This window comes from Plecotus auritus (assembly GCF_963455305.1).
Source record: "Plecotus auritus genome assembly, chromosome: 1".
In the NCBI taxonomy this organism is placed as follows: Eukaryota; Metazoa; Chordata; class Mammalia; order Chiroptera; family Vespertilionidae; genus Plecotus; species Plecotus auritus.
This window is the reverse complement of record NC_137770.1, coordinates 208,462,207-208,488,495: the sequence shown is the minus strand read 5'-3', so window position 1 is coordinate 208,488,495 and position 26,289 is coordinate 208,462,207. Positions and strand designations below refer to the sequence as shown.

Below are 26,289 nucleotides of genomic sequence, written 5' to 3'. Positions count from 1 at the left end.
ACTAACCTGATGTGAAATTAATCATTTACAATGAATGAAGTATGTTGATTTTCACTAATTTCTACTAAATTTATTCCAAGATTTCCTTCCATCATTAACAGCTTTACACCATCCAGTTTTCACTTTGGGTTGTTCTGAAAGGGTGTTGGCCACTATTTTTCAAGCCATGGCTTACATTTTGCTGCTGCTTAGCTTTCATTCTCTTCTAGAAAGTGGTGCTCAACAAAATAAGGTGTTTTGTGTAGATGTGTTCTTTTATTTTTCTTGTTCCTTCTGTCACTAACGTGTTTTTTCTATTCCGTGTTTAATCTGCTGTCTTATTGGATTCAGCTTCAGAAAAGGGAGCGCTCTTGCAGAGCCTATGTCCAGGTACTTTCTGCGTTTTTATAAATGTGTTAAGTTGTTGAATTGTCTCTGTTGGTGGTAGCATGTGTGGGCATCTGAGAGAAAAAATTATAATAAAACTGTTGCATTAAAGGAATTTCAGGGCGGGCACTAAGGGTGGGAAAAGAAAAGTCACATGAAAGGGTATGTGCTGAAAAGATGTGGCCATTCCAATGCTCCTTCTTACAAGAGACACACAGACAAAGACGGAGGTGCAACTTGGGTTGTGAGAATGTTGATCTTCACTACAAGGTGAGTTGGGTGTAATATAGGACTCTCTAATTTCTTCATAGAGGTGTATATGAAAACACTTCATTAATGGGCCACCTAATATTTGAGTAGCAAGTCATTCAGAAATGACCATCAAGCCCTAGCCAGTTTGGCTCTGTGGATAGAGTGTCGGCCTGCGGACTGAAGGGTCCTGTGTTCAATTCCAGCCAAGGGCACATGCCCGGGTTGCGGGCTCCAGCCCCAGTAGGGAGCGTGCAGGAGGCAGCCAATCAATGATTCTCCCTCATTATTGATGTTTCTATCTCTCTCACCCTTTCCCTTTCACTCTGAAATCAATATATATATATATTAAAAATGACCATCAAAATCATGTAAGGCAATGGGTAGTTCAGAATACTTGGAATATCATGCTTCTATAGCATAATATTCCACATATGCTGCCATTATCTTACTTTCCCACTCATTGTCAATGTTAATCCCAAAGTAAATGTAATTTTTCATCACTTATCATGTTGTAGTTTGTTTTTAAGAAAGGTAAAATCCATTCACATATTTATGAGTTCTGTATGGAAAAAAAAAATCCCAGAAACTAGCTTTATATAGCCCCATGAAGACATGCGACTCAAAAGCAGCCCTGCAGTTGAGGTTTATATGCCATTCTGGGCTAAGGGAAGAGATGGGCCCTGGGGCTTCTTCCAAGGGGAGGAGTGGAATCTGTAGGAGAATAAGGAGCACAGATGTTTGGTAAACAGATGTTTGCCCTGCCGTGTAGACAAGTCTTTCAGATTAAAAAAAAAAAAAGTTATTTCTGTTAATAGCTTTCTTCCTGGTACAGGCTTCCTATCTAAACTCTTTAGGTAGTTAAGGGAGAGGTCAAATTTTTCCTGAGTGCTGGGTCTTGATTGCTCTGAGCTCAAAATAATCGACATGCCAATGTGAACAACTTGGGGTGGTGTATTCTGTTCCCCTTCATCAAGAAGGAAGAAAATATATGAAACTATGTGCCTATAAACTTTATTCTTTATGTGTATGTATCAGAATATTTTTATTTTTTAATATATTTTTATTGATTTCAGAGGAGTGAGAGAGAGAGAGAGGGAGAGAGAGAGAGAGAGGGAGGGAGGGAGGGAGAGAGAAACATCCATGATGAAACAGAGTCACTGATCAGCTGTCTCCTGCACACCCCTTAATGCGGATCGAGCTTGAAATCCAGACATGTGCCCCGACCAGGAATCGAACCATGACCTTCTGGCTCATAGATGCTCAACCACTGAGCCATGCCAGCCAGGCTGTATCATAGCATTTTTAGAGGGGAAGGCCAGTTGCATTTATAAAGAGAGATGCCTCAAGATACAAAGTTGCTGGTTCTTATATTGGCAGTCTAGAAACTAAACCATATCAGTTTATTCACAATGAGGGGTGTTTTGTGAGAGAGACATTTAAAAGGAAAAATAATAATAATTTGAATATCAAACATATTAGGAAGATAAGCTTTTACTTTATATTTTATAAAATAGTGAATGTCTGTGTATAAGAAACTGCTAAAGGTTTATTTTTCTAAGGTTTTGGGAAAGAAACTTGCTTTGGGAGGTTAAGGCACTGTGTATAAGTGCTATCCTCTTAGTGTGTGTAACAGAGAAATGAAAGTGTTCTTCAGCGCTGAAAGCTGAAGATCATTTTGAGCAATTTTTGGACTGATTTTTATTGCAATCTATGCCGTCTCCTCAATGGGACCTTGGAGATAATTAGCCTTTCAGTATTTAAATCTATGAAATGCATGGTCATTCAAACACAAATCTCTGATGGAAAATTAATAGCACAGTTTATTCAGTGGCTGATTTCCTGGGGTTATAATTGACTGGCTACGGGTAAATGTTTCAGCTATTGACTAAACATCTTGATAACACCAAATGCACACAGAATATTGGTGAAGCAGAAATGCTGTGCTCATTAATACATGGCATTGCTTCTGTTTGTTTTAATGTAGATCATTATTCTATGAATTATAGAGTGAACAATACTTTAAACTTTAGTCTATTTGAATGTTAAAGACTTGTTTATGTCCCCTATTGTTTCTATGTTCAGAGCATATCCTGAGCTCTCTGTAAAATAGATATGAAAGAAACCTGAAGCACTTTATGTATTAGATTTAAAAATATATCATTGTTTAGTCATTGAGATTCTTAAAAATATGACCTTTCCACTTGTACAAATAATACTCTTCTAGGGTTGATTTTGACCATCTAAATCCATTTGGTTTTCAGTTTTTTAGAGGGTCAGTGTCTATTTTATGCATTAGCTATATCTGTTATCAGTGAGGAGAGGTCCTCGTCCCCACCGGTTGCTGGTAGGAGTGAGGTTCTTGCGATATCCCAAGAAAAGGAATTTTCTGAAACTTACATGGGAGGATGAGGTATTGTAGAAAGCTTTACTTCTGTGAAATCAAACCCCTTCGTTTCCACGGACCCACTTCCCTTCATTCCCCCAAGGAAGAGGTGCAGCAGAGCTGGAATCAGAGCCACTGTCCAGAGTTTTCACTCCATGTTGGAGCCGGCCCAATCCAACATGAGGCTAGCTTACCGGAGCTTGCGTTCCGCACTGCCGCCCACCAGTCCATTGCAGGGAGGGTCCGCAGGGCCACATCGCTGTGGAGGAAACATGAGGGCAAATGCAAGGAAGCGGGCACAAGAGAGCCCCACAAGCCAAGAGACTGAATTCCTGTGTTTGGAGGGTTATGTATTCCCAAATGCTTGCTGTCTTGCAGTGTGGCCTTGCCTACTCCAGCCAATCCATGGCCCAGGATTGACTGACAGGCAGTTCCCTGTGTCAGCCTGACTCACTGAGCATGCGCCCATCTTCCGCTTTGTCCACAGCACATGTGCCCATGTATACACACCTGGTTTCCTTCCTTTCTCACTTCCTTTCTCCTTACCTTCATTCCTATTTTTCAAAGGAAGATGGTCTATGTGTTCTGTAAAGCTTACAAGTTATTTGAAGCAAGCCCTTCTTTAAATTTCAATTTGGAACTATAATTTGCTCATTTTATTTTTATTGGTTTTGTTTGTTTTACCTTAATTATACGCTAGAAATTTTTCTAGGAACCAGCAGGGCCAAAACAACCTCTATCTTCAACTGGAAAAATATCACAAACTAGTTAACAACAAAACTATTCAAGACTTAATAGTTGAGCACATGTGCCCAGTAACCTTATCAGTACTGGAAATACAGTGCACATAACACGCGAAACTCCTGCTCTCTTTCCTAGGGTAAAATTCCTAGTGGCAGAATATAAACAATACACTAAGTATAGGAAATATATGGTATATGGCATGATGGTAAATGCTAAGGAGAAAAAACCAAAGTGTGGGGATGGGAATTTTTTTCTTCTACCCTTTTAGGTTCTTTGCTGGTCTAATAATCAAGTAAAAAAGATGAGCAGTAGAAAAACAAAAGTTTAATAACATGTATCGCTCCTATATATATGGGAGAACCGAGTAACTCACCAAAATGCCTGAAACTATCACCTTAGATACCTTTCTCAACTAAAAGCAATAGGAGAGTCAGTCATGGGAGTAACCAGGAAAAGCACAAGGACAAGGTTTCTATGTAGAGCTAAGTAATTGTTTTCTTCATTGTTAAGAGTTTCTAGAGATTGAGTCATCCTTGTCTTCCTGGTACAGAGAGGGAGACACCTTTACAATAGAGAGTTTCTTTATAAATCTAAATGTCTCTTCTACTCAGTTTTCAGAGCTTCTCCGATGTCTGCTGTTTCTTAAAAATAACCAGCTTAAAATAATTATTATGTTGGATAAATATATTTTGGAGTGGCAAATTCTTCTCTCCTACAAAAGCAGGAAATACATCACTGAGGTGATACTTGAGCAAACCTCTAAAGGAGGTGAAGGAGTGAACTATGCAGAGTTTCTGAGGTGGAACTGTGCCTGTGGTGTTCCATGTGGCCAGTGCAACCAGTGCATAGTGAAGGAGAAGGGGGTAATGGGGCATGAATCTCTGGGGTGACAAGGGCCCAGGTCTGATAGACTGTTGCAAGGACTTTGGTTTTTATTCAGAAAAAAACAATGTAAACCATTGTAGGTTTCTGACCAGAGGGATGGCATGACCTGATAAGTTTAAAAAGTGAAGAGTAGATGATAGCAGGAAAATTAAGGGCTGAAACAGGGTGACCACTTGATTAGAATATGAGTGTGGGATGCTGAGATAATTATTCACATTCTGCTTTTTTTTTTTTTTTTTTAAATGGGACTAACAGGATTTGCTAAGGGATTATATGTGAAGTGTCAGAAAGAGAGAACTTAAAATGATAGAAAGTGTTTTGCCTGAACAACCTGAAGGATGAAGCACCATTTATTGAGATGGTCTAATTTGTTATCTGTTGGGCAGGGCACAAACATAATTTTATTTGGGGCATGTTAATTTTTGAGATTTCTCTTAGATGTGCATGCAATCTAGATGTTAAATATACAGTTAGATATGCAAGCTTGAAGTTCAGCTGAAAGGTCAGGCCTGAAATAATCATACTGTCTCATCCTATGTTGCCTTTGCAACCAATGTTCTAGATGAATTCATCAAGGGAGTGAGTGTAGGGAGAGAAGAGGAAAGAATCTAGGATTGAGCCGCAGGACACTGTCACATTAAGAGGTCAGGGAGAAGAGGAGAAACCCAAGAGAGACCCAAGAGCAGCCTTAACGAAGGAGGAGGACCGGAGAGGGTGGCTTCCAGGAGTCTACTCAAGGTCAGGTTTTCAGAGAAGGACATGATGGCAAGTGCTGCTGAATCTGCCCAGAAATGCTGATACAGCTTTTCAAGGATAGAAGTCATGTCAACTGTTGATTAATTTAAAAATTTCAATGCCTGGATAGCTATTATTATATGTACTATCTAAATATTTTTACCTATTCCTTTCCCTTTTTTTGGTCTTTAATCCAGACTTACTGTGAACCAAAGTTGCTACTTGCACTTTTGACAAGGTGCAAATTGAATTATGCCAGTTTTACTCTTGTGCCTTTGGTGTATAAGACAAGAAGGATTCTAACCTCCATTTATACTGCTACAAAGAAATTAATGAGTATTTTCGAGTTCCTTGTTTGGTCACTTAATTGGCTGTGTGACAAAGAGCTCCGTGGTGCATGTCAAACAACTTTCGAAGTAGTCTAATGATTTGTGCTTTGCTTGACTTGTGGAACTCTTCCGTGTGGCCTGTCAGGCTGGATGTCCTTGTTAAAGTGGCTAGAATAAATTGGCTAGCAGTGTGCATACAATGTAGTATATTAACTACAGCAACAGGGAGTGCTTTTAGCAGCTCTTTCAAGAGATTTTAATGTTTGCCCATAAGCATCAAAGCCAACCCAAACTTTCATTTAATATAATTAAAAGGACATCTGAAAGTAGTTTGAATCACAGCAGGTTCTAGAGGTTTGGTAACCCTTTGTTAAAACCATGTGAACTTAATATATTTCACAGCTTGATAAATCTGCACTTGATTTGTGTCAGAAAGAGAGAAAATATAAATCTGCACCCTGCATGTTTCTTCAGCCCTGAACCTACTGCTAAAAGACATTGAGATCAAAGAAAGTGACTTCTGTCTACAAATCCAAAGTAGTTTCCTTTAGATCAAGAAGTTATCATTCTCTTCCATAAGTTATAATCATTAAATGCTGTTATCAGGCATTCATTTGGACAGGTCAGTTTATAAATGTAATGATTCAGATACCTCCAGAGGACAGTGACAGATGTTGGTGATGGAAATCCTGCTCTGACATGCAAGGAAAATCATTCTGGGAATCTCTCAAAATTTCCGTAGTTAATGTGTCAGGCCTGGCAGAGATGGCTGCCTTACAAAGTCATGTATGACTGTCTCTTCTGTTTTGCACATTTCCTATAAACAAACATCCTGGCTTCTATTTGTATATACATGGTTTTCAAAAGCTTCAGAAAGTAATTTAATGAGGATTCAAAAAAAAAAAAAAAAAAGCCCTTCTGTTTTTAAATAAAACATTTTCATCTAAAACAAAAGTATTTTCTCACTTCTTTTACCAGGTGGTATTCTCTTCTCGCTTATAAATTCCTGATCAAAGGCTGAATCATTACTTAATTGTAAAATTGTTTATTTAAAATCTATTCAAATAGTCCTTACTTTCTGAACATGAGTTTACCTTCAGAAAAGTTTTAAATACAGCCCTAACCGGTTTGGCTCAGTGGATAGAGTGTCGGCCTGCAGTCTGAAGGGTCCCAGGTTCGATTCCGGTCAAGGGCATGTACCTGGGTTGCGGGCACATTCCCAGTAGGGGGCGTGCAGGAGGCAGCTGATCGATGTCTCTCTCTCATCGATGTTTCTAACTTTCTATCCCTCTCTCTTCCTCTCTGTAAAAAATCAATAAAATATATTTTAAAAAATAGTTTTAAATACATAGAATATAAATAGATATTTCTATGCAAACAAGAGAATATACATCAATTTATTTTGCTATTACTTTAACAGCTTTTTGAGCACATAGCTAACGAGAAGAAAAAAAAGACATTAAAAGTAGTATTACAGATTTAAGATCCTGCTTTCTGGAAGTATCATTAACTTTTCTGATAAAGGTCAGAAAAGAAATGGAAATTTTAAGGGGTAATTTGCAGCAAAGTAGTTGCCTGATGGCTTGGAACCCCAACAAATGATATTTTAGTACCACTCCCAACAGAGTTATAATTTTGCTATTTTCCCTTATCAAATGTATGAATTTTGTACAGCTGGTAAGTAACAAACATAACTGTGGGCACTTGAACAAACCAGGGCTTTATTCTCACACATAAAAAAGAAATTCAGCCCTAGCTGGTTTGGCTCAGTGGATAGAGCATCAATCAGCCTGTGGACTGAAGGGTCCCAGGTTTGATTCCAGTCAAGAGCACATGCCTGGGTTGTGCGGGCTCGGTCCCCAGTATGGGATGTGCAGGAGGCAGCTAACCAATGATTCTCTCTCGTTGTTGATGTTTCTATCTCTCTCTCCCTCTCCCTTCCTCTCTGAAATCAATAAAAATATCCTATATGATAAAAGGCTAATATGCAAAACGACCAAACAGTGGAACGACCGGTCGCTATGACGTGCACTGACCACCAGGGGGTAGATGCTCAACACAGGAGCAAGCCTAAGCCAACAGTTGGACATCCTTCGAGGGTTCCTGGACTGTGAGAGGGTGCAGGCCAGGCTGAGGAATCCCTGCCCCCTCCCCCCCGCCCCAACTGCATGAATTTTGTGCACTGGGCCTCTAGTATTTTTTTTTAAATAAATCTTTATTGTTCAGATTATTACAGGTGTTCCTCTTTTTTCTCCCCCATAGCTCCCCTCCACCTGATTCCCCACCCCACCCCATGCCCTTACCCCCCGCCACTGTCTTCATCCATAGGTGTACAATTTTTGTCCAGTCTCTTCCCGCACCCCTCAGACCCCCTTCCCCCTGAGAATTGTCAGTCCACTCCCTTTCTATGTCCCTGATTCTGTTATATTCATCAGTCCATTCTGTTCATCACATTTTTTATTCACTTGATTTTTAGATTCACTTGTTGGTAGGTATGTATCTGTTGTCATTTTGTTGTTCATAATTTTTATCTTTACCTTTTTCTTCTTCCTCCTCTTCTTAAATAGTACCCTTCAGCATTTCATGTAATCCTGGTTTGGTGGTGATGAACTCCTTTAGCTTTTTTTTATCTGTGAAGCTCTTTATCTGACCTTCAACTCTGAATGATAGCTTGGCTGGGTAGAGTAATCTTGGTTGTAGGTTCTTGCTGTTCATCACTTTGAATATTTCTTGCCACTCCCTTCTGGCCTGCATAGTTTCTGTTGAGAAATCAGCTGACAGTCGTATGGGTACTCCCTTGTAGGTAACTAACCGTTTTTCTCCTGCTGCTTTCAAGATTCTCTCTTTGTCTTTTGCCCTTGACATTTTAATTATGATGTGTCTTGGTGTGGTCCTCTTTGGATTCCTCTTGTTTGGGGTTCTCTGTGCTTCCTGGACTTGTAAGTCTATTTCTTTCACCAGGTAGGGAAAGTTTTCTGTCATTATTTCTTCTAATAGCTTTTCAATATTTTGCTCTCTCTTCTTCTGGCGCCCCAAAAATTCGGATGTTGGTACACTTAAAGTTGCTCCAGAGGCTCCTTACACTATCTTCCTATTTTTGGATTCTTTTTTTGTTTTGTTTTTCTGGTTGGGTGTTTTTTGTTTCCTCATATTTCAGATCTTTGTTTTGATTCTTGGGGTCCTTTGATCTACAGTCAAATTTCTGTATATTCCTTATTTCAGACAGTGTATGCTTAACTTCTGACTGGTTCTTTTCCATTTTTTTGGCATTCTCATTAAGGTCCTTGAAGGTCTCACTAAGCTCCTCGGAGGTCTCATCAAGTTTCTTGGCGGTTTTTAGAAGATTCTTGAGTAACCTTATAAATGTGGTTTTGAACTATATGTCCAGTAGTTTGCTTTCCTCCATTTCTTTCATTCGTGACATGTTTCTTTGTATCCGCATTTTGCTGCTTCCCTGTGTTGATGGAGTGGTTTTCTGTGGTAGGTGGCCAGTGGTTCAGCCTATCACCTGAGGTGGACACTCTTGGTGCACCCCTTTGTGGGCTGAGTGCAAAGTCTTGGTGTAGTTAAGCCTTGATTGCTGTTGGTACACTGGGTGGAATTGACCTCCTGGCCAATAGGCTGTGAGGACCTGCTGTGTCTATAATGGAAGAACTGCTGTGCTGGAGACATGCTTATGGGGCAGGACTTGCTTCAGTGGGGCTTTGGTGCTCACTGAGTCTGCCTCTTGAATGTGTCACTTATGGATGTGAGTAGTTGAAATCTGGTGTTGTCTCACACTGACCACTAGATACACTAGCTTCTGGATCTCCAATGGGGTGCAGGTCAGCTACTGTCTGAGGCCACCCAGCAGGCGCTACAGCGAGAACTACAGTTTTCTCTTTGCTTGGGGTTTGGAGGTTTTGGAGCTGTCTGACCAGAGCTGCAGTTTATTAGGTTAAGCTGTGATAGGGCAGTCCATTCATATGCAAAAGCCACTGCATGGAGCTTGGGTGGGTTTGTAGATTGTGTGGGGCGGGGTCTCAGGGAGTCACTAGACTAGGGCGTGGCAAACAGAGATGGCTGCCAGTCAGCGGTCTCTGTGTCTCCGTGTTTCCAAGTCCCTGCATCCCGCTCCCCAGTGTAGTAAACAATGATTGCTGCGTGCACCTCTGCAAGAAAGCCACCCTCACTTTCTGACCTGATGGCAGACAGTCCAGCTTCTCCCTGTAGGAGTTTGGGTCCCCAGCATCTCCCCAGAAACTGGAGTTCAGAGTAATCGGGAGCTTGTCTCCCTTTGGGTTGAAAAAAGCAGCGCACCCAGTCGCCCGCTGCCAGCCCGATTCGCGCGCCTCCGTACCTCATCTTTTCAGCACTTGTACACATCTCAGTGCTCTTTTCTCTTTCCTTCTAGTTGTAGAACTTCCACTCAGCCAGCTTTCCCATGGTTCTGGGTGATAGACGTTTTGTCTTTTAGTTGTAGTTTTGAAATTGTTGTGTGAGGCAGCAGTTTAGGTGTTTACCTATGCCTCCATCTTGGTTCTGTGAGTGGGCCTCTAGTAAAAAAAAAAAAAAGAAAAAAGAAAAGAAATGCAGACATGACAGGTCAGGATTAGCATGAAAACACATTCATAAAAAGTTTCATATGCTTTTCTGCTCTATTATGTTTAGCATATGGGCTTCTATCCTCAGTGACAAGATAGCTACTGACATGATACCTATTTAGGTTCCAATCATCACTTCATGCTAATCTCTGAACAGGAAGGAGAAAGACAAGTAACCAAAAGAGGCATCTCTTTTAGAACTCCCCAGAAGTCTTACCCAACTACTTCTGACCATATCCCATGGGCTATCATTCTGCATAGCTAAACCCTACATTAATAGGGATAGCATTGCAGCTGGGCATAGTGTCCCATGATTCTGTGTGTTTGGTAAGAGAGTTACTGGACAAATAGCATTCTTACATGCAACCAGAAATACTTTTTCCTTGTTTAATGATACAGATAGATATCTTCATCCAGGTTTGATGTGCTAATATTCCATAGATAGATTTATGCCATAGGGTTACATTTGAACCCTATGTACAGATTAATATGTTGTTTGTAATTATTCAGTTAGTTATAGTCTAAGGGCAATCATTCTGTTTAAAGAATTAAACAATATATATTTCAAATCATTCTCAGACAGCCTTTTTACATGGTTTAAAACCCAGAAACTAGGGAAACTGCATTACTAACTCTGGGGCATGTCACTGACATTGTGCTGTGTCTGTGTGGTGTTCCCTTGGAGATCCATAGTGCAACTTCACATCGTACCTCTCTCCTGTTCATTCACCTTCCTCTTTCAAAGCAATCATTATCAGCCTCTTAAATATCCTACCAGAGAAGACTTTTTAAAATCAATTCCATGTTTTTATAATCTTTCTTTATAAGTTTTCCCATACAATCACAAGGTAGTGTTGTTCTTCTTGCCTAGAAAAAACACACACAAAACTTTGGGATTAGCTAGTGGCAAATAAGGTATCATTGTACTACTGAACAGAACCAACATGTAGAGCTAATCACAAGGTGGACTGTATCATGGTTTATAGCAACAAAACATCAGTAGGAAACCCATTGAGTAAACTGCTGCACCAAATAATAGAATACTTTTGAGCCACAGGGAGAATGAGGTAGATCTTGTTTTGACCTAGGAAGACAGGTGTGATATATTATGAAGTAAAAACAAACAAGCAAGCAAAAATCAACAGTGAACAGCATGATTATAGTGATGGCATTTGTTTGTGTGTATGTGTAAATATTTGCCAGTCTGGAAGGAATACAACAAACTGTCAAAGTGATTCTTTTTGGGTGAGGTGGGAGTTGTTGTTCCATAGGTAGACTTTCAGGTTTTAATTTATATACTTCTGTATTTTTTAACTCTTTATAAGCATTTACTGTTTATTTTTATTTATTTTTTTTTTACTAAAGAATATTTTTTGGAACAGTTTTAGATTTACAGAAAAAATGACAGAAAAGTAGAGAAAATTCTCATATATCCCTCCTATATGTATAATTCCCTCAATTATTAATATCTTACATTAGTATTTACATTTATTACAATTTATTTTATTTATTATACTTAATATTACAGTGTGCATTTATTACAATTAATCAATATTGATATATTATTATTAGCTAAAAGTGCATAGTTTAATTCAGATTTCCTTAGTTTTTACCTAAGTCCTTTTTCTGTTTCAGGATCCTACCCAGGATATCACATTGCATTACATACATACATATCTATACTAATAAAAGGGTAATATGCTAATTAGACCAGACGTCCTTCCAGACAAAGTCACGGTGGCAGGGGCCAAGGCACAGGCGGTTAGGGGTGATCAGATCAGCAAGGGAGAGTAGTTAGGGGTGATCAGGCCAGCAAGAGAGAATGGTTAGGGGCGATCAGGCCAGTAAGCGAGAGTGGTTAGGGGCAATCAGGCTGGCAGAGAAGAGCAGTTAGGGCCAATCAGGCAGGCAGGCAGAGTGGTTAGGGGTGATCAGGCAGGCAAGCAGGTAAGCCGTTAGGAGTCAGCAATCCCAGATTGTGAAAGGGATGTCCGAGGGGTCCTGGATTAGAGATGGTGCAGGCCGGGCTGAGGGACTCCCCACTCCCCCATGCATGAATTTTGTGCACTGGGTCTTTAGTACATGCATAATATTACAATTGTCATGTCTCCTTAGGCTCCTGTAGGTGTGATAGTTTTTCTAACTTCTCTACAAGCTTATCCTTTTTAATGTTAGGAAAATATATTTTCCATTAAAAAAATAATTAACCTCTATACTTTAAGAAGAACATAGAAATGTTCTTTGATTCACTGACATACTTCATGCACTGTTCAAGGTGCACCAATTCAGGGGTGAAGACAGAAAGGATTTCTACTCTTGCGGAACTCACATCCTAGTTCAGCAAACTGGGAATAGACAGTAAATCAATCAAAATAATAAAATAAAATAATGGCAGAAATGAAAATAGAGTCATGTGAATTCAAGTGACTAGTTGGTTACTTTAGATTGTGTTTATCAGGGAAAACGTTCCAAGCTGAGTCTGGGCATTACAGGATCAGCCATGTGCCTATCTGCAGAAAAAGCATTCCAGGATCAGAGGTCACCCAGACCATTGGCAGTCAGCTGAGGAGGAATGGTTGGAGAGTTCCGAAAATAGAAAGAAAGCCAGTGTCCTGAAGCAATTGGTTGAAGGAGGATATAAGGATAGGAAAACTATGGAAAGGGGTCAAGATTCTGAATGCTATTAAAGAACTTTAACCAGGGAAATGACATATTTTTGCAAGATTATTTTGGTTGCAAGCTTAGTTTTCCTCTGCTATGCATTCTTACAGCTTCAGCTATCACCTTTATGTAGGTGATGCTCAAAAAAACATTAACCAACTGCTTTACACATTTAGAAATTCTTCTGTTAATCCATTCTCCCTACTGCTGAATAATGTTTTAAAAATGCAAATCTGATCATGATGTAACCCCATTCCATTACGCTCTTTTTCCCTTAAGAAAAAATTTCCTTTTTTGGACTGTAGTGTTTGAGAGGTTGACTCTTTTTTGTTAATTTCCCACACTTTTAACCATTGCCTCCCACATCCTTGGATTCTATACTCCCAAACCACATAAGTACTGGCAATTCATGTCTCTCTGCCTTTGTGGTCATAATATCTTTTGTTTAAATTACTTCTAGATTTGTTCTCCTTTCTGATCCTTTCATCTCAGTAATTTTGACTTAATCTGTCATCACCACTTTATATGTCAGTTACCTTAAGGAAGCACTCTTTGTCCCAGTTAGTCTGGATAAATGCCCTCTTATGTGAACTTACAACACCCTCAGTTTTCCTCTTATTATAGCAATTATCAAACTATTTTAATATCTCTTCACTTTTCTATCTCTGAGCTCCTTGGGAAGGAACAGTGCTACTTTTATTTTTATATCCTCAAGACCTTTTAGATTGTACTTACCAATACAAAGTGACTTCTAAATATTTACCATTTACCAGGCTTGCATTCTCATTGCCTACTGGTATGTCCATTGCAGTAGAAATCCTCAAAACACGTCTACACTCACAATTGCCAATCCCTCTCCCATTTTCCCTTAAATTCACCTCATCAGTATCAGTATTTTGCCCCCACCACTTCACTGCAGCTGCACTTGTTGCGGTCATTAATGACATCATGCTGCTAAACTCAGGAGTCAGTTGTCAATCCATTTTATTGACCAGTCAGAAGCATCTGACCATTGTTTACCCCCTCTTCCTTGATACAACTCATTCTCTTGGTTTTCCTTCTATTTTGATGCTTTTTTCCAGCCTCCTCTGATGGTTCCTTCTCTTCTCCCAAACCCTTAAGGTTGGAGTGCCCTCTAGCTCAATAGTTAACCCCCTTGTTTTCTCCTTGTGCAGTCACTCCCTTGGTGATCTCACTGGTTTAACAACCACCTGTTTGCCTGTGATCCACACATTTTATCTCTAGAACAGACCAGTCTCCTGAACTCCTAAATTAATTTTCAAGCTAATTTCCTAACATCTTCATTTTATTGTCTAATAGGCACTCCAAACATTCCATGGCCATAACTGAATTTCTAACCTCCACCCGCAAAGTAGTTTTACATGCAGTCTGCACCTACTCAGTTAATGTGGCTCATCCCCACCCTAGTTTATTTTTGTTTGATCCAAAGGTGGCCTCCTTTGCATTTGGAGCATCCAAAGCCTGTGCTCACTTGGCAACTTTCATTCAATTGTTCAATCTGATTGGAATATCTGCTCCACATATCTGCATGGCTAACTCCCTCAACAACGTTGTGTTTTCTGAATCGTTGTCTTTTCATTGAGGCCTACCTGGATTATTTTACATGAAATTATGGGCCACCTTCTCCCCAACCCCTGACTCGAGATCTCTCTATCATTCCTTCTTAAATTTTATTTTACATGGTACTTAGCTTTTAACTGTCATCTCTCTATCTATCATCTCTTTATCTATCTATCTATCTATCTATCTATCTATCTATCTATCATCTATCTATCATCTATTATCTATCTATTTATCATCTAGCTAGCTATCATCTATCTGTCTATTTTTTTTAATTTCCTTGCCAGAAAGTTCACTTTTAGGATTTATTTTTCTCAGCTTTGTTTAAATTATATCCCAAGTGTTTAAAACAATGTTGGCACATTTTAAATGCTAAAAACAACAACAAAAACATATTAAATGGAAAAATGTCCTACTTTAAAGTAAAGATGTATAACACTGAAATGATTATCCTTCAAAAGCAGATTTTCTGTGGTTTTTCTCTTTATTTTACAATCATTCTACCAATTACCCAGAAAGAAATCTGGTGTTATTATTATTTAAAGAAGAATGGCTTTTGGGATGCTTTTATGTTTGAGTTCATTTGGAAACTGATGCAAACCCTTTTCCTGTGACTTCTGTAATACTAAGCTGTTGTTCTAGCTACTTTTTCTTCATCTCAATTGTCAACTATTCTTTCTGCATTTTCTCTCCTATTGTTAACATTTCTGGGCCATCAATTCTTCTCCCTGTACTCAGTTTATCTGGGAAACGTCAGACATATCAATGGCTTTAATAAGCTTACGCAAATTTATGATGCCTAAATCTCAATGTCAGATATTTGAGTAACCTGAAGGCAGAATGTGTTAAGAACATTACCCCAAAATATGCTACATTGGCACATTAATTATTTTGAGATGAAGTCCATTGAGAAACAGTAGATATTCACCCTCTTTCTGTCTAAAAGTAGATCATAAAATTTCCCATGTACCAGAAAGAGAACATTCTTATCACCAGAGACAGGCAGTCAATGCCAAAATGGATCTTTGAAAACAAACATACTAAATTAACTCTTATCTTCCATTTGATTCCCCTATGTATTTTCTAGTCACTTTCCCACAATTTACTGCTGCTAGAAGCTTAAACCTTTTTTATTTATCTCGCCACTTCACAAATTTGTCATTCTTTGTTTTAAAAAGTATTAAGCTCTCAGTCCAAACTGATTCTTCAGGTCTTCATTTTTTCCTATGAAGGTTCCTGTGTGTACATAAATGAAATGTTTGTGCTTTTCTTCTGTCAATGTATCATATGTCAGCTTAGTTCTCAGGCCCAGTCACAGAACATAACAAGGAGGAAGTCAGGTTTTTCCTCCCCAACAAGGCTTATCTAGACCTTTGTAATTGGCACGCTTCAAGTCCTTTGCATTCAAAATAGGCACTCTGAATTTATCATGTTCAGCACCCTCTTCCCCCACATGCACTTATACTGTCTAACTTTTAATGAATGGAAATTTGCTCCTCTTCCTTTATTCCCATTTTAAGTGTCACCTTATTGCCTATTTCCAAATTCTGTGCACCGTACTTTTTTATTGCTCTCTCCAACTGACTTTAATTAATCAACAAATCATTTTAAATATCTTTGGAATATCAAATTTCTCCATCCGCAGAGCCAGAATGCATGAGTTTGAACCCTGGCTCTGCCTTATGTTAGCTAATTACCCGTTAGCAAATTACTTCTCTGAGTCTCAATTTTCTCACTGCAAGATGAGGATAATAATCATATCTACCTCATTGGGTTATTGTCAAAATTAAGGAATTGATGCATAGAAAACATTCAGATGAGAATCTGGAACACATTCAATAAATATTAGCCATTATAACATATTACTTCCCTACTTTTAATTTTTCAGTGACTTGTTACCTTTAAGAAGAGTTGCAAGTGTCTTACTTAACATGGCTTGAAAGCCTCTTTGAAAATTAGCTTTCACTCACTAATCTAGCCATTGAACCCTTTGCACTCTTTGCTCTTCCATAAGGAATTGTTTTCAGTTCCTCTGAGGGGCTATTGTCTCTCACTGCTGTACCTATAAGCACATGATCTACACCATGCTTATCTAGTTAATGTGGAATTTAAACTTGGAATTATACTTCATGAGCCTTTCCAATACAGAGCTTGAACCCCGTGTTTCCACTATTATAATGCCTGTCATGCTGTATCTTAATTATTTGTGTAGTTGTCTGGTCTCTCTATATTGTTATCATTTTGAGGGAGAATGAATGTATCTGTCTATCTTTCCACATTCCACTTGAAAACACTTTGTTAATATTTGTTGAATGAATGTTGAGTTAATGAGAGTTTTAAATCAAGTTTATAGCTCCATTTAATTCCTATAACAATATAGATTTACTAGGGGCCCAGTGCATGAATTAGTGTGCCTTGAAAGGAACTGTGGGCCGCGAGGCTGCACTGTGCACAGGCTTGGGTCTTGGCCCATCCTCCGCACCCCCGCCCAGCCCCTCCCGCTATGGCCCCAGTCCCCTGTCTGCTGGCAGCTCTGCTCCTGCTGTTGCTGCTCCCACATGCTGATGGCGCCAGCCCCGCTCGCACCCGCTGACAGTGCAGAGCGAATGGGGCCAGCGCCAGCAGCGGGTGCGAGCAGGGCCAGCGCCATCAGCAAGTGCAAGTGGTGGTCGCAGCTGCTGCCCCAATTGCCCCTCAGGAGCAGGGGGAGGTGGAGAAGCCCTCAAGGGCGATTGGGGATGGCAGTCACTACTCACACCTGCTGACAGTGCCAAGTGATCTGGACCCAGTGGGTGTGAGCAATAGCTCCAGTGCTGGCAGCAGGTGTGAGCACCAGGCGGGATCATGGTGTGCGGGAGCAAATAATTTTCAGTAACCACCGGAGGCTTGCCCCAATGACAGCAACCTGTGCCCCGCCTTGGTCTGGCACCCCCACTCACCTGCTCCACCATCCTGCCACAGCCAATGCCCACCATGTCCTGCACTCTGGCCCCTGCTGCCGACCCCTGCCATGTTCCACGCACACCCCCTGGTGATCAGCACACGTCATAACGACCAGTTGTTTGGTTGGTTGGTTCTTCCACCGTTCAGTCTATTTGCATATTAGGGTTTTATATCTATAGATTTGGCAGCATTTGATCAGTTTAAATATACTTGAGATTTGTAAACTGAGTCAATTACAGCTTGCTAAAAATAATACATTTTTAAATAACAAGAGGTCTCTTGAACAGACAGAGTGTTTTATATGAAATTTTAGTTTTATCTTGTTCCACTGTTAAAGGTTCTTATCATATTAAGGTCAGTTGTATTATACAATCTAATTTTAATTAAAACTTGAAAATGCCAATACTTCACTGTAATATAAAAGGGAGTTCAGAGATTAGTAGTTTTTAGATGCTTAATAATGTTAAATGACAATGATTATAAAAGGAACCTTAGGTTTATTGATCAGATGTGTAAATATCAATCACTCAACTTGACTTCTAATAAAAAACCTGCAAATTCAAAACTTTTAAACACTCTTCCAATACTTGACCTTTAAAATTTTTATTTGAATCAATATCTAAACATAAGTACACTGTGCCTATTCAGTAATGATTTTAAACTTGTGTTCTATTTTATTTTATCCTCAACAGATAAACCTCATATCAAGAAGTAAAAAATGAAGAACAAAAGAAAAGTTGTTTTATTTTTTTCAAATTATAACTAAATAACTATATATAAATATGGTCAGAAAATAGGAGATGAGAGCAGAGAACATCTGAAAACTTATTTTTCTTTCTCTACATATGCTGAGATTTTATCATGAAGAAAAATATTTAATAGCACTGTATATAAAATATATAGTAAAACTAAAAGCAATGTTCAGCAAAATGATTTCAGTATATATTGTTAAAGAAATAGTGAATTCTGGAGAACACATCAAAAAACAAAGATGTGGAAATAAAGAGTAAAATAAAATTTCTAGGCATTATTCAAAAGAATGCCAGCAATGTATTTATTTAAATTTATCTAGTCATAGGAAATCATTGCTTTTAACTTTCTAATAGGCTGTCTAATAATACTTTGCATAGTTATAAAATTTTGTTTTGTTTTAACACATAAGAATGTTAAAAAAAATGAACTTACATAGAATTTATTTCTCCTTTTGTTATTTTTCTTGGCTTCATAAGTCAGCTCTCCAGTCATTCTTTGATATGTTTTCCGAGGAAATGTTGCTTTAAAAGAGCTCTAAACATATAACTACTTTGCGTAAACATTTTAATGACAATACATTTTCTATAGTAAAGCCCCAAATTCTATCATGCTGAAGTTCTTCAAAGACCTGACTTCTACCTACCATTTTTCTACCATATTCACACTCTTTCTGTGAACCACACATTCTCCTTATCCCAAACCTTACTCATGTTCTATCCTATTTTTTTAAATCATCAACTTGCTTATTATGCCCTTTAGCCTCAAATTTCCTTATCATAATCAAGGCAAATTTATTCATCTTTTAGAGTCTAACTCAAAATCAAACACCTCTGGGATCTTTTCTTGTTCCTCTTCAGCAAGAATTTCTCTTTTGTTCCATCTGCAGTAAGTTTATAGCTCTATTTTGTGCTGACCTTTGGCCCTTAGGCAAATTGAGAGTTCACTGTATGTTTTCCATCTCTTTCCATCAAAGAGTGAATTCCCTAGTTCTTTGCATAGCATGCATATTTTGCATATTTAATAAAACCTCATTGAATTATATTGAAAGTAAGCTTTGATACACTTAACATTGTGGAATATATGGTTATGCATAATGGTCCGCATTGACTACAATAATGTGTGGTTCTGTTTTTCTCTTTGAACTCTCCTTAATTCTCTCTAATGTTGCTTGCTATCTTCCCATACCATGCTGGTGTATCTGAGCACTTTTTCTTTCAGAAGACTTCTTAGGAGACCTGGCAAAAAGTTCCAGTTCTAGAAGAGGATGTTTTCAATTTTCCTATTGTATACAAGGTCATTAATGATTTGATAGTAAATGTAGGTTATCTGTTTAGTGGGCATTTATTGAATAACCAAAATATCTCAAGGTACTAAAATTTCCCTGGGGAAAACACAAATGAACAAGACCTCTTCCCTGCGAATGTCATCGTCTAGTGCCAGGCGTCCTCAAACTACGGCCCGTGGGCCACATGTGGCCCACCGAGGACATTTATCCAGCACGCCGGGCGCTGCCTGTCCTGCTTAGCAGCCGACTCATCCCAGGCCCGCAGTGCACATAAGAATTTGTTCATAGTTCGTTTTTTGTTTTTTTTTTTAAACTATAGTCCGGCCCTCCAACGGTCTGAGGGACAGTGAACTGGCCTCAGTTTAAAAAGTTTGAGGACCCCACTTTTGTTGAAGGACAGATATAAAATAGTCATTTGGATAAATAAATACATGATACTTTAGGTAATAACACATGATACAGAGAAAATAAACCAGGTAATAGATTTAATAGTGGGGAGATTCTTCCTAGATACCGATAATGGAAGGCCTTATTGAGCAGCTGATAACTTAAGCTAAAACCTGGATGAGCTTATGATTAAAAAGCTTGCTTTAGAAAAATCCAACAGTGGTAAAGTTAAGTATCTTTTCACAAGGCATTCATTCGATTTGGATCTTAAGTTTGTTGGTTTTTAAGCGAAGGGCAAGGGATGGGTGAGTTCCCCAGGTGATCCTGCCTGCCTCCTTTGAGATGTACTGCTCTCCTGGGTAGGAAGTGACTTTGACGTTTCTCACCATAGATCCTTGTTTGTATTTTTGCTAAGGCCTCTTAGCCTATTTCACAAGCACATGCTCTTTGAATAATGACAAAAGTTGTTTTGGGGAAGATATATAGCTAGTTTTCTTCCCAAATTTTTTCACAATAGTTATAACAAATAACTAAGTCCTCCCCCTTTTGAAATATGTAAAGTGTGATTATATAGTTTATAATGATTTAACAAACATACAATTACTAGTATATGAGTAAAACTAGTCAAATGATTTGCTTAAGATCTGAATAATTATAAGAGGTCCAAAAATGTTGTGTAAAGCAAAAATATGTCCAGAAGGATATGGTATGTCCATGATTCTGGTTTGAATCTAAGTGATTTTTGACACTTTCTAATTTATATTTGATTTTTAGAAATAGTCAAAAGTCACTTTAGACTCTAAGAGTAGAAGTCTAAAAGTCACTTTAGACTTCTTCCTGCCAGCCTGATCGACGCCTAACTGCTCCCCTGCCACTTTAGAGACTGATCTAAAGTTTAGAGTCTAGTCAGTAAACTATTTAATGAGAATAGTATAATCTGATAGTGGATGTCCCTATATAGCCTCATATTGAAACATAATGAAACTAATTTTCTTGTATAGTTGACACTTCGTTGATTAGTTAAAAAACATAAATTTGTCCGAAGGCACACTGAACTTTGGTGGCAGAAGTAGGATGCAAATTTCCAGCATCCATTTCCTATTTAGTTACTGGTAATTGTTAAAAGATAATGAGCCCTGGCCCAGTAATTCAGTTGGTTAGAGCATCGTCCTAGTATGTCAAGGTTGCGGGTTTGATTCCCATAAGAGCACATACAAGAATCATCAATAAATGCATAAATAAGTGGAGCAACAAATTGATGTTTCTCTCTCTCGCTCTCTTCACTCTCACTTTCTCTCGAGCTCTCTCTCTCCCTTCCTCTGCCTGTCTCTAAAAGCAATAAGTAAAAAAAAAATATCTAAAGAGATAATAAAGTGAGTTAGTATTTAGTTTCCGGCAAGGACATTGTTAATTAAATTTACTTCTCAAAATTTTAGGTTATTTCAATCTGTAGGTGTCCAAACCATTAGGTGATTTTTTTCCCTCAGATCAACACATTGAGAATATACATTTTTTTAAGATAAATTCTGGACCGATCTTATTTTCTTCCAAGTTTAGAATGTAAATTTTAGGTCAGAAAAATATTTATAGCAGCAAAGAGAAATCAGTGAGAGTTGTTGACCATTAAAATGATGTCCTAGTACCTCACTTTAAATTTCTTGAACATTTCCCATTCAACTTGGTTTTACATATAGTTAGACTCATTTCTTTGTAACCAAATAAAGTTAAAATTAACCTGTTTTTAAAGAGATGGTGTTGACCTTATAAAGGCTATGTAAATGACTAGTTTGACAAAATGTTTTATGATCAGAGATCATCATTTGTGCGTAAAAATGTACAAATGTATACCGTAAATGTATAGGAAAACAAAATATAGATACCCTTTTATCATTGACTAGAGGCCTGGTGCATAAAATTTGTGCACTGGAGGAGGGGTGTCCCTCAGCCCAGCCTGCACCCTCTCCAATCTGGGACCCCTCAGGGTATGTCTGACTGCCGGCAGTCGGACATCCCTATCATAATCCAGGACTGCTGGCTCCCAGCCGCTCACCTGCCTGCCTTCCTGATTGCCCCTAACCGCTTCTGCCTGATCACCCCCTAACTGCTCCCCTGCCAGCCTGATTGATGCCTAACTGCTCCCCTGCCAGCCCGGTCACCCCCAACTGCCCTCCCCTGCTGCCTGGTCGCCCCTAACTGCCCTCCCCTGCAGGCCTGGTCCCCCCCAACTGCCCTTCCCTGCCTGCCCGGTCGCCCCCAACTGTCCTCCCCTGCTGGCCTGATCGCCCACAACTAACCTCCCCTGCCTGCCATCTTGTGGTGGCCATCTTTGACCACATGGGGGCGGCCATTTTGTGTGAGGGCATGAGGGTCAATTTGTATATTACCTATTTATTATATAGGATGAGTTGTGACTATTTAATTGGCCTTCATTAAATTGGTAACCAGGACATGTCAACAATCATTGGAAAGCTTAAACAAATTGTATTAATTATAATGTTATCATTAAGATTTACTTACTTGAGGGGTATCACTAGCAGAAAACAGGTTAGTTTGTTCAAGCCTTTTGAACACACATTATAAACTATTTACTAGTAATACATATGTTGCTATACTCTCCCGTTCTCTGAGTTGATCAGAGTTGTTTCTTTTTCTTATTTTTTTCTTTAATTTTTTAATTTAAAAAATGAAAAGCAATTAAGGCCAGAATAGAAATATTATTATCTTCAGAGAAATATTCCCTGGGGTGAAGTTAAAATGAATCAATGTAGGATTGTTGACTAATGTTAAAATGGCTGCTTCTGAAAGAACAGGCATAATTTCTGTTGCATGTGGAATTTTCAGAGCATTTCTAATGAATTCAGAGGATCATCCAATCCCAGAGAGAGTACTTCCTTGCACTACAGAGTGGTGTTCGCTATTTGGCTTTAGAAAATACTGAACTTCTTTTTGGTTGTTTCTCTTCTGTCTGGCACCACCATTTCGGCATATCCTGTTGGCGTCAGAGAACTTCCTGAAAAGCAGGTCGTTTTGTTGTGATCCGGAGATGCTTTTGTCTGGCTTCCAAGCTGTGTTTTAAACTCAGAACAAATGACAGAGCTAAGCACACTAGGTGAAAATTCCCCTTCCTTGGACTCATGAGAGATTTTTTTTTTTAATGATACAAAGTACTCAAGTAGGACTATTACAAAAAAGTCTAGTGAAATAGATTTTTGGCCAGAACTTGGAATAGCTGGGAAGAATATCAAGAAAAGCAAGTTTTATCAAAAGGCAAATGAGCTTTTGAAGCTGGTGTTAATTGGCAGCCAAGGTGTTTCATTATGAAGCCGAGTTTTTAACAGTTGTTACTTGCTGACTATGAAAACCCCAGCCAGCAGAACACACTGCAGTGCATGCGTGTCTGTTTCTCCAATCTCTCCCAGCCCCTCTCCTAACTTGTCAATAATTGGAGTCCTGTTTTAAAGCTCCCCTGTGCTGCCTAGAAAGTGCTTGTGTTGGCTGTTTATTCAACTTTTATTTCCGGAGAAGATGGGTATTTCATAATCAAAGGGTTCAGGGAGGATCACTTTCAGACTTCAGATGTTGTATTTTTCTATTTTGCAATCCTCTATGTTTGAATGAAACCTTAAGAAGATCTTACTGGGAGAACCATTTTTTCTTTGTAACCTAGAGCATAAAGCTAACCACAGGAAATATTCAAGTTATAACTACAGAGGTGATTCTTTTGGATAAAGCCATGTGAAATGTGGTGCTTTATCTCTATGTGTGAGTGTACCTACTGCTGCTTTTTTTAAGGAAAAACACCTGAGGGCCATACGTAGCAAGTTCCCACTGTTGATTCCCCTGCCCAAGAGTAAACAGTGTGAAGGTTTCTCTCCACACGTAACATAGCCAAAGCCCCTGGGAGTATGTATACTTTGATATTTCCCCATTCTGACATTTTACCAGCTGGCTAAGAAAAAAATTGATTTGCTCTGTGAAGCCTCAACCTGTAGGCAACACATTCTTTTACTGGCCTATCTATAGCCATCCTTTTGATTTCTATTGTGTTCAGCATCTAGTTTTATGGTGATGTATAGAAAAAAATTATTTTCTGTGGGTGATGTGACTCAGGTGTTGGCTTAAATTACTTGCCAACAGTTCACCAGCCAAATAATTTAAAGCCTTACTGAAGCCTTGCTGTTGATTCTAAGAAATAAGCATGACTGTATCTGTTGTCCTTTCAAAACAAAAGCAGGTTTTCCTCCTGCCTTGCAAAGTCTCAGCTCTGGTTTTACAGAACAAAATAATGAACACTTCTGCTGCGGCATGTCACAGGGGAGGCTGGGACAATACTGAACTCCTGCACACCTCTGATCCTTGCTTGCCGCACAACATGTACGCCTGGATCTCTGACAGCTCCGCGGGTTCACTGGAGACCTCTGTCATTGTGTTCATCCTCTTGTAGGCAATGGTCGAGACAGTTAACAACCTCCTTCAGCCACAAGCCTTGAATGCGTGGAGAGACCTGACTACAAGCGATCAACTCCGTGCAGCCACCATGTTGCTTGACACCGTGGAGGAAAGTGCTTTTGTGCTGGCTGATAACCTTTTGAAGACTGACATTGTCAGGGAGAACACAGACAATATCCGTAAGTGGCCTTTGTTGTACAGAAGGGCCAGAGACCCTTGGGCAGCAGAAGAGGGAAAAGAGAGTATCTATGGTGGCCTAGATATTATGAGTAGTACTCTGTTCTTTAAAAGGATATCTGTCATTAAAAGGATATCACCTGTCATTGGCTTAAAGGGCCCTCATAATCATGTATGTTATCCTCCTTTGGACATTCCAGTATTGGTTATATTAGTCTGGGATCACTTACAGTGAGGTTCATGTAATTTTTTTTGTTTTTAATGTATATTTGTTTATATGTACATACATGTATGTATCATACTATTTAAAAATTTATCTTCCTAAGACAGGGCTTATGGGTCACTTCAGTCATAATAGGAGTGTCTCTGAATTACATACTATAAAGAAATCATTCATTAAGTTAGGGTTTAAAACAATTTCCGATAACTGTGTTATTGGCTCATAGGAGTATAAATCTATTTTTATTGTGTATAAGGATGTAGCTGATAGTTTTATTTCAGAAGAATTGATAAAGCTGTTTCAAACTTATTAGATTTAAATATAGATCAATATTGATATAATAGTGCAGCTCTAGATTTTAAAGGCATTTATATCTAATTCATAAAATAAAGATAATATTTTGAAAATAAACTTTAAGTCAATGACCAAGTATAAGGATTTGAGCTGGAATTTTAATTCTTTTTTTAGTTTATAACTGATACAACTGAATTCTTATTTACCTGATATTCATTGTTTTATTTGCTTTATTTTGAAGAACCGTATGATTATAAAACCATACTTCCTAAATAAAAGATTGAACCACTGTAAAGCATGACAAATAGAACATTAATTGCAGTGTTTTGATTGCAGGACCTTTTCAGTGATCTAGAAAATCACCTTAGCTCTGCAGTATTTCCCAGTAAGCGCTGATCTCTCTTTGCCGTTGACAGAGTTGGAAGTTGCAAGGCTGAGCACAGAAGGAAACTTGGAAGACTTAAAATTTCCAGAATCCCTGGGTCATGGAAGCACCATCCAGCTTTCTGCAAATACTTTAAAGCAAAATGGACGAAATGGTAGGTCAGAGTCTATTTGTTCAGCTTGGCAGAATTAAGCTTATCAATGCATTGCTTATTGGCCTGGAATTTTAAATGTGCTGTTCAAAACCTGCTCTCCTGCTCATCTGCTGTCTGTCTCCTCTCATCCACTATACTCATTCTCCTGATCTTCCTCCTCTTTCTGTCAACTGCACCAACACTAGAGAAATTATATGTGTTCTACAAAATTCTCAGATTTGGAAAGTGTTTTGTTACTTTTTAGTAGCAATAAAATGTTAGAAAGTTGAATATGAGGGAAATTAATGAACAATAAATCCAGGTAATTTTTTTTCCTTGAAAAGAGTAACTGTTATTGACTTGTCAGATTGGCTTTCTAAAACTTGTAATGAAAATTTTACTTGTAATTTTAAAATTATATGTTTTTTTCTTATTCACTTATTTTTTTTGGGGGGTGTCTATGTTTTTCTTTCACAAAAATTTCCTGTGAGGAGGTGCTTTTGGGGACTGGAACTGGTAAAAGAGGTCAGTTTAGTGAGCTGGGATAAGTTCACTGAATAATTTTAATTTGATTAAACTTAAATAAGTAATCTCATAAAGAAAGTATATCTCAAGCCTCCCTAATATTAATTTAAAAACTTATTTTGGCCAAGGAATTGAGAACCTTTAGTGATAGTAAGACAACTTCAAGTCATAGTGACTAACTCAAAGCTAAGGTTTCAGATTGAAGTGTGAATAGTTTTT

The 26,289-nt window shown here is 38.6% G+C and overlaps 1 protein-coding gene across 39 annotated transcripts in view; it reads left to right on the top strand.

Moving 5' to 3' along the window:
* ADGRL3 (adhesion G protein-coupled receptor L3) overlaps positions 1-26,289 on the top strand; it is a 798,149-nt gene that overhangs the window by 660,241 nt on the left and 111,619 nt on the right. For 32 of the 39 annotated variants that reach the window (XM_080681582.1, XM_080681586.1, XM_080681578.1 and 29 more), the window contains 3 exons: positions 331-369; positions 24,332-24,515; positions 25,444-25,566. In XM_080681582.1, the coding sequence (XP_080537708.1) occupies positions 331-369; positions 24,332-24,515; positions 25,444-25,566 (346 nt within the window). The remainder of the gene's footprint in view (positions 1-330; positions 370-24,331; positions 24,516-25,443; positions 25,567-26,289) is intronic. The other 7 variants (XM_080681583.1, XM_080681566.1, XM_080681563.1 and 4 more) reach the window with 1 other exon arrangement.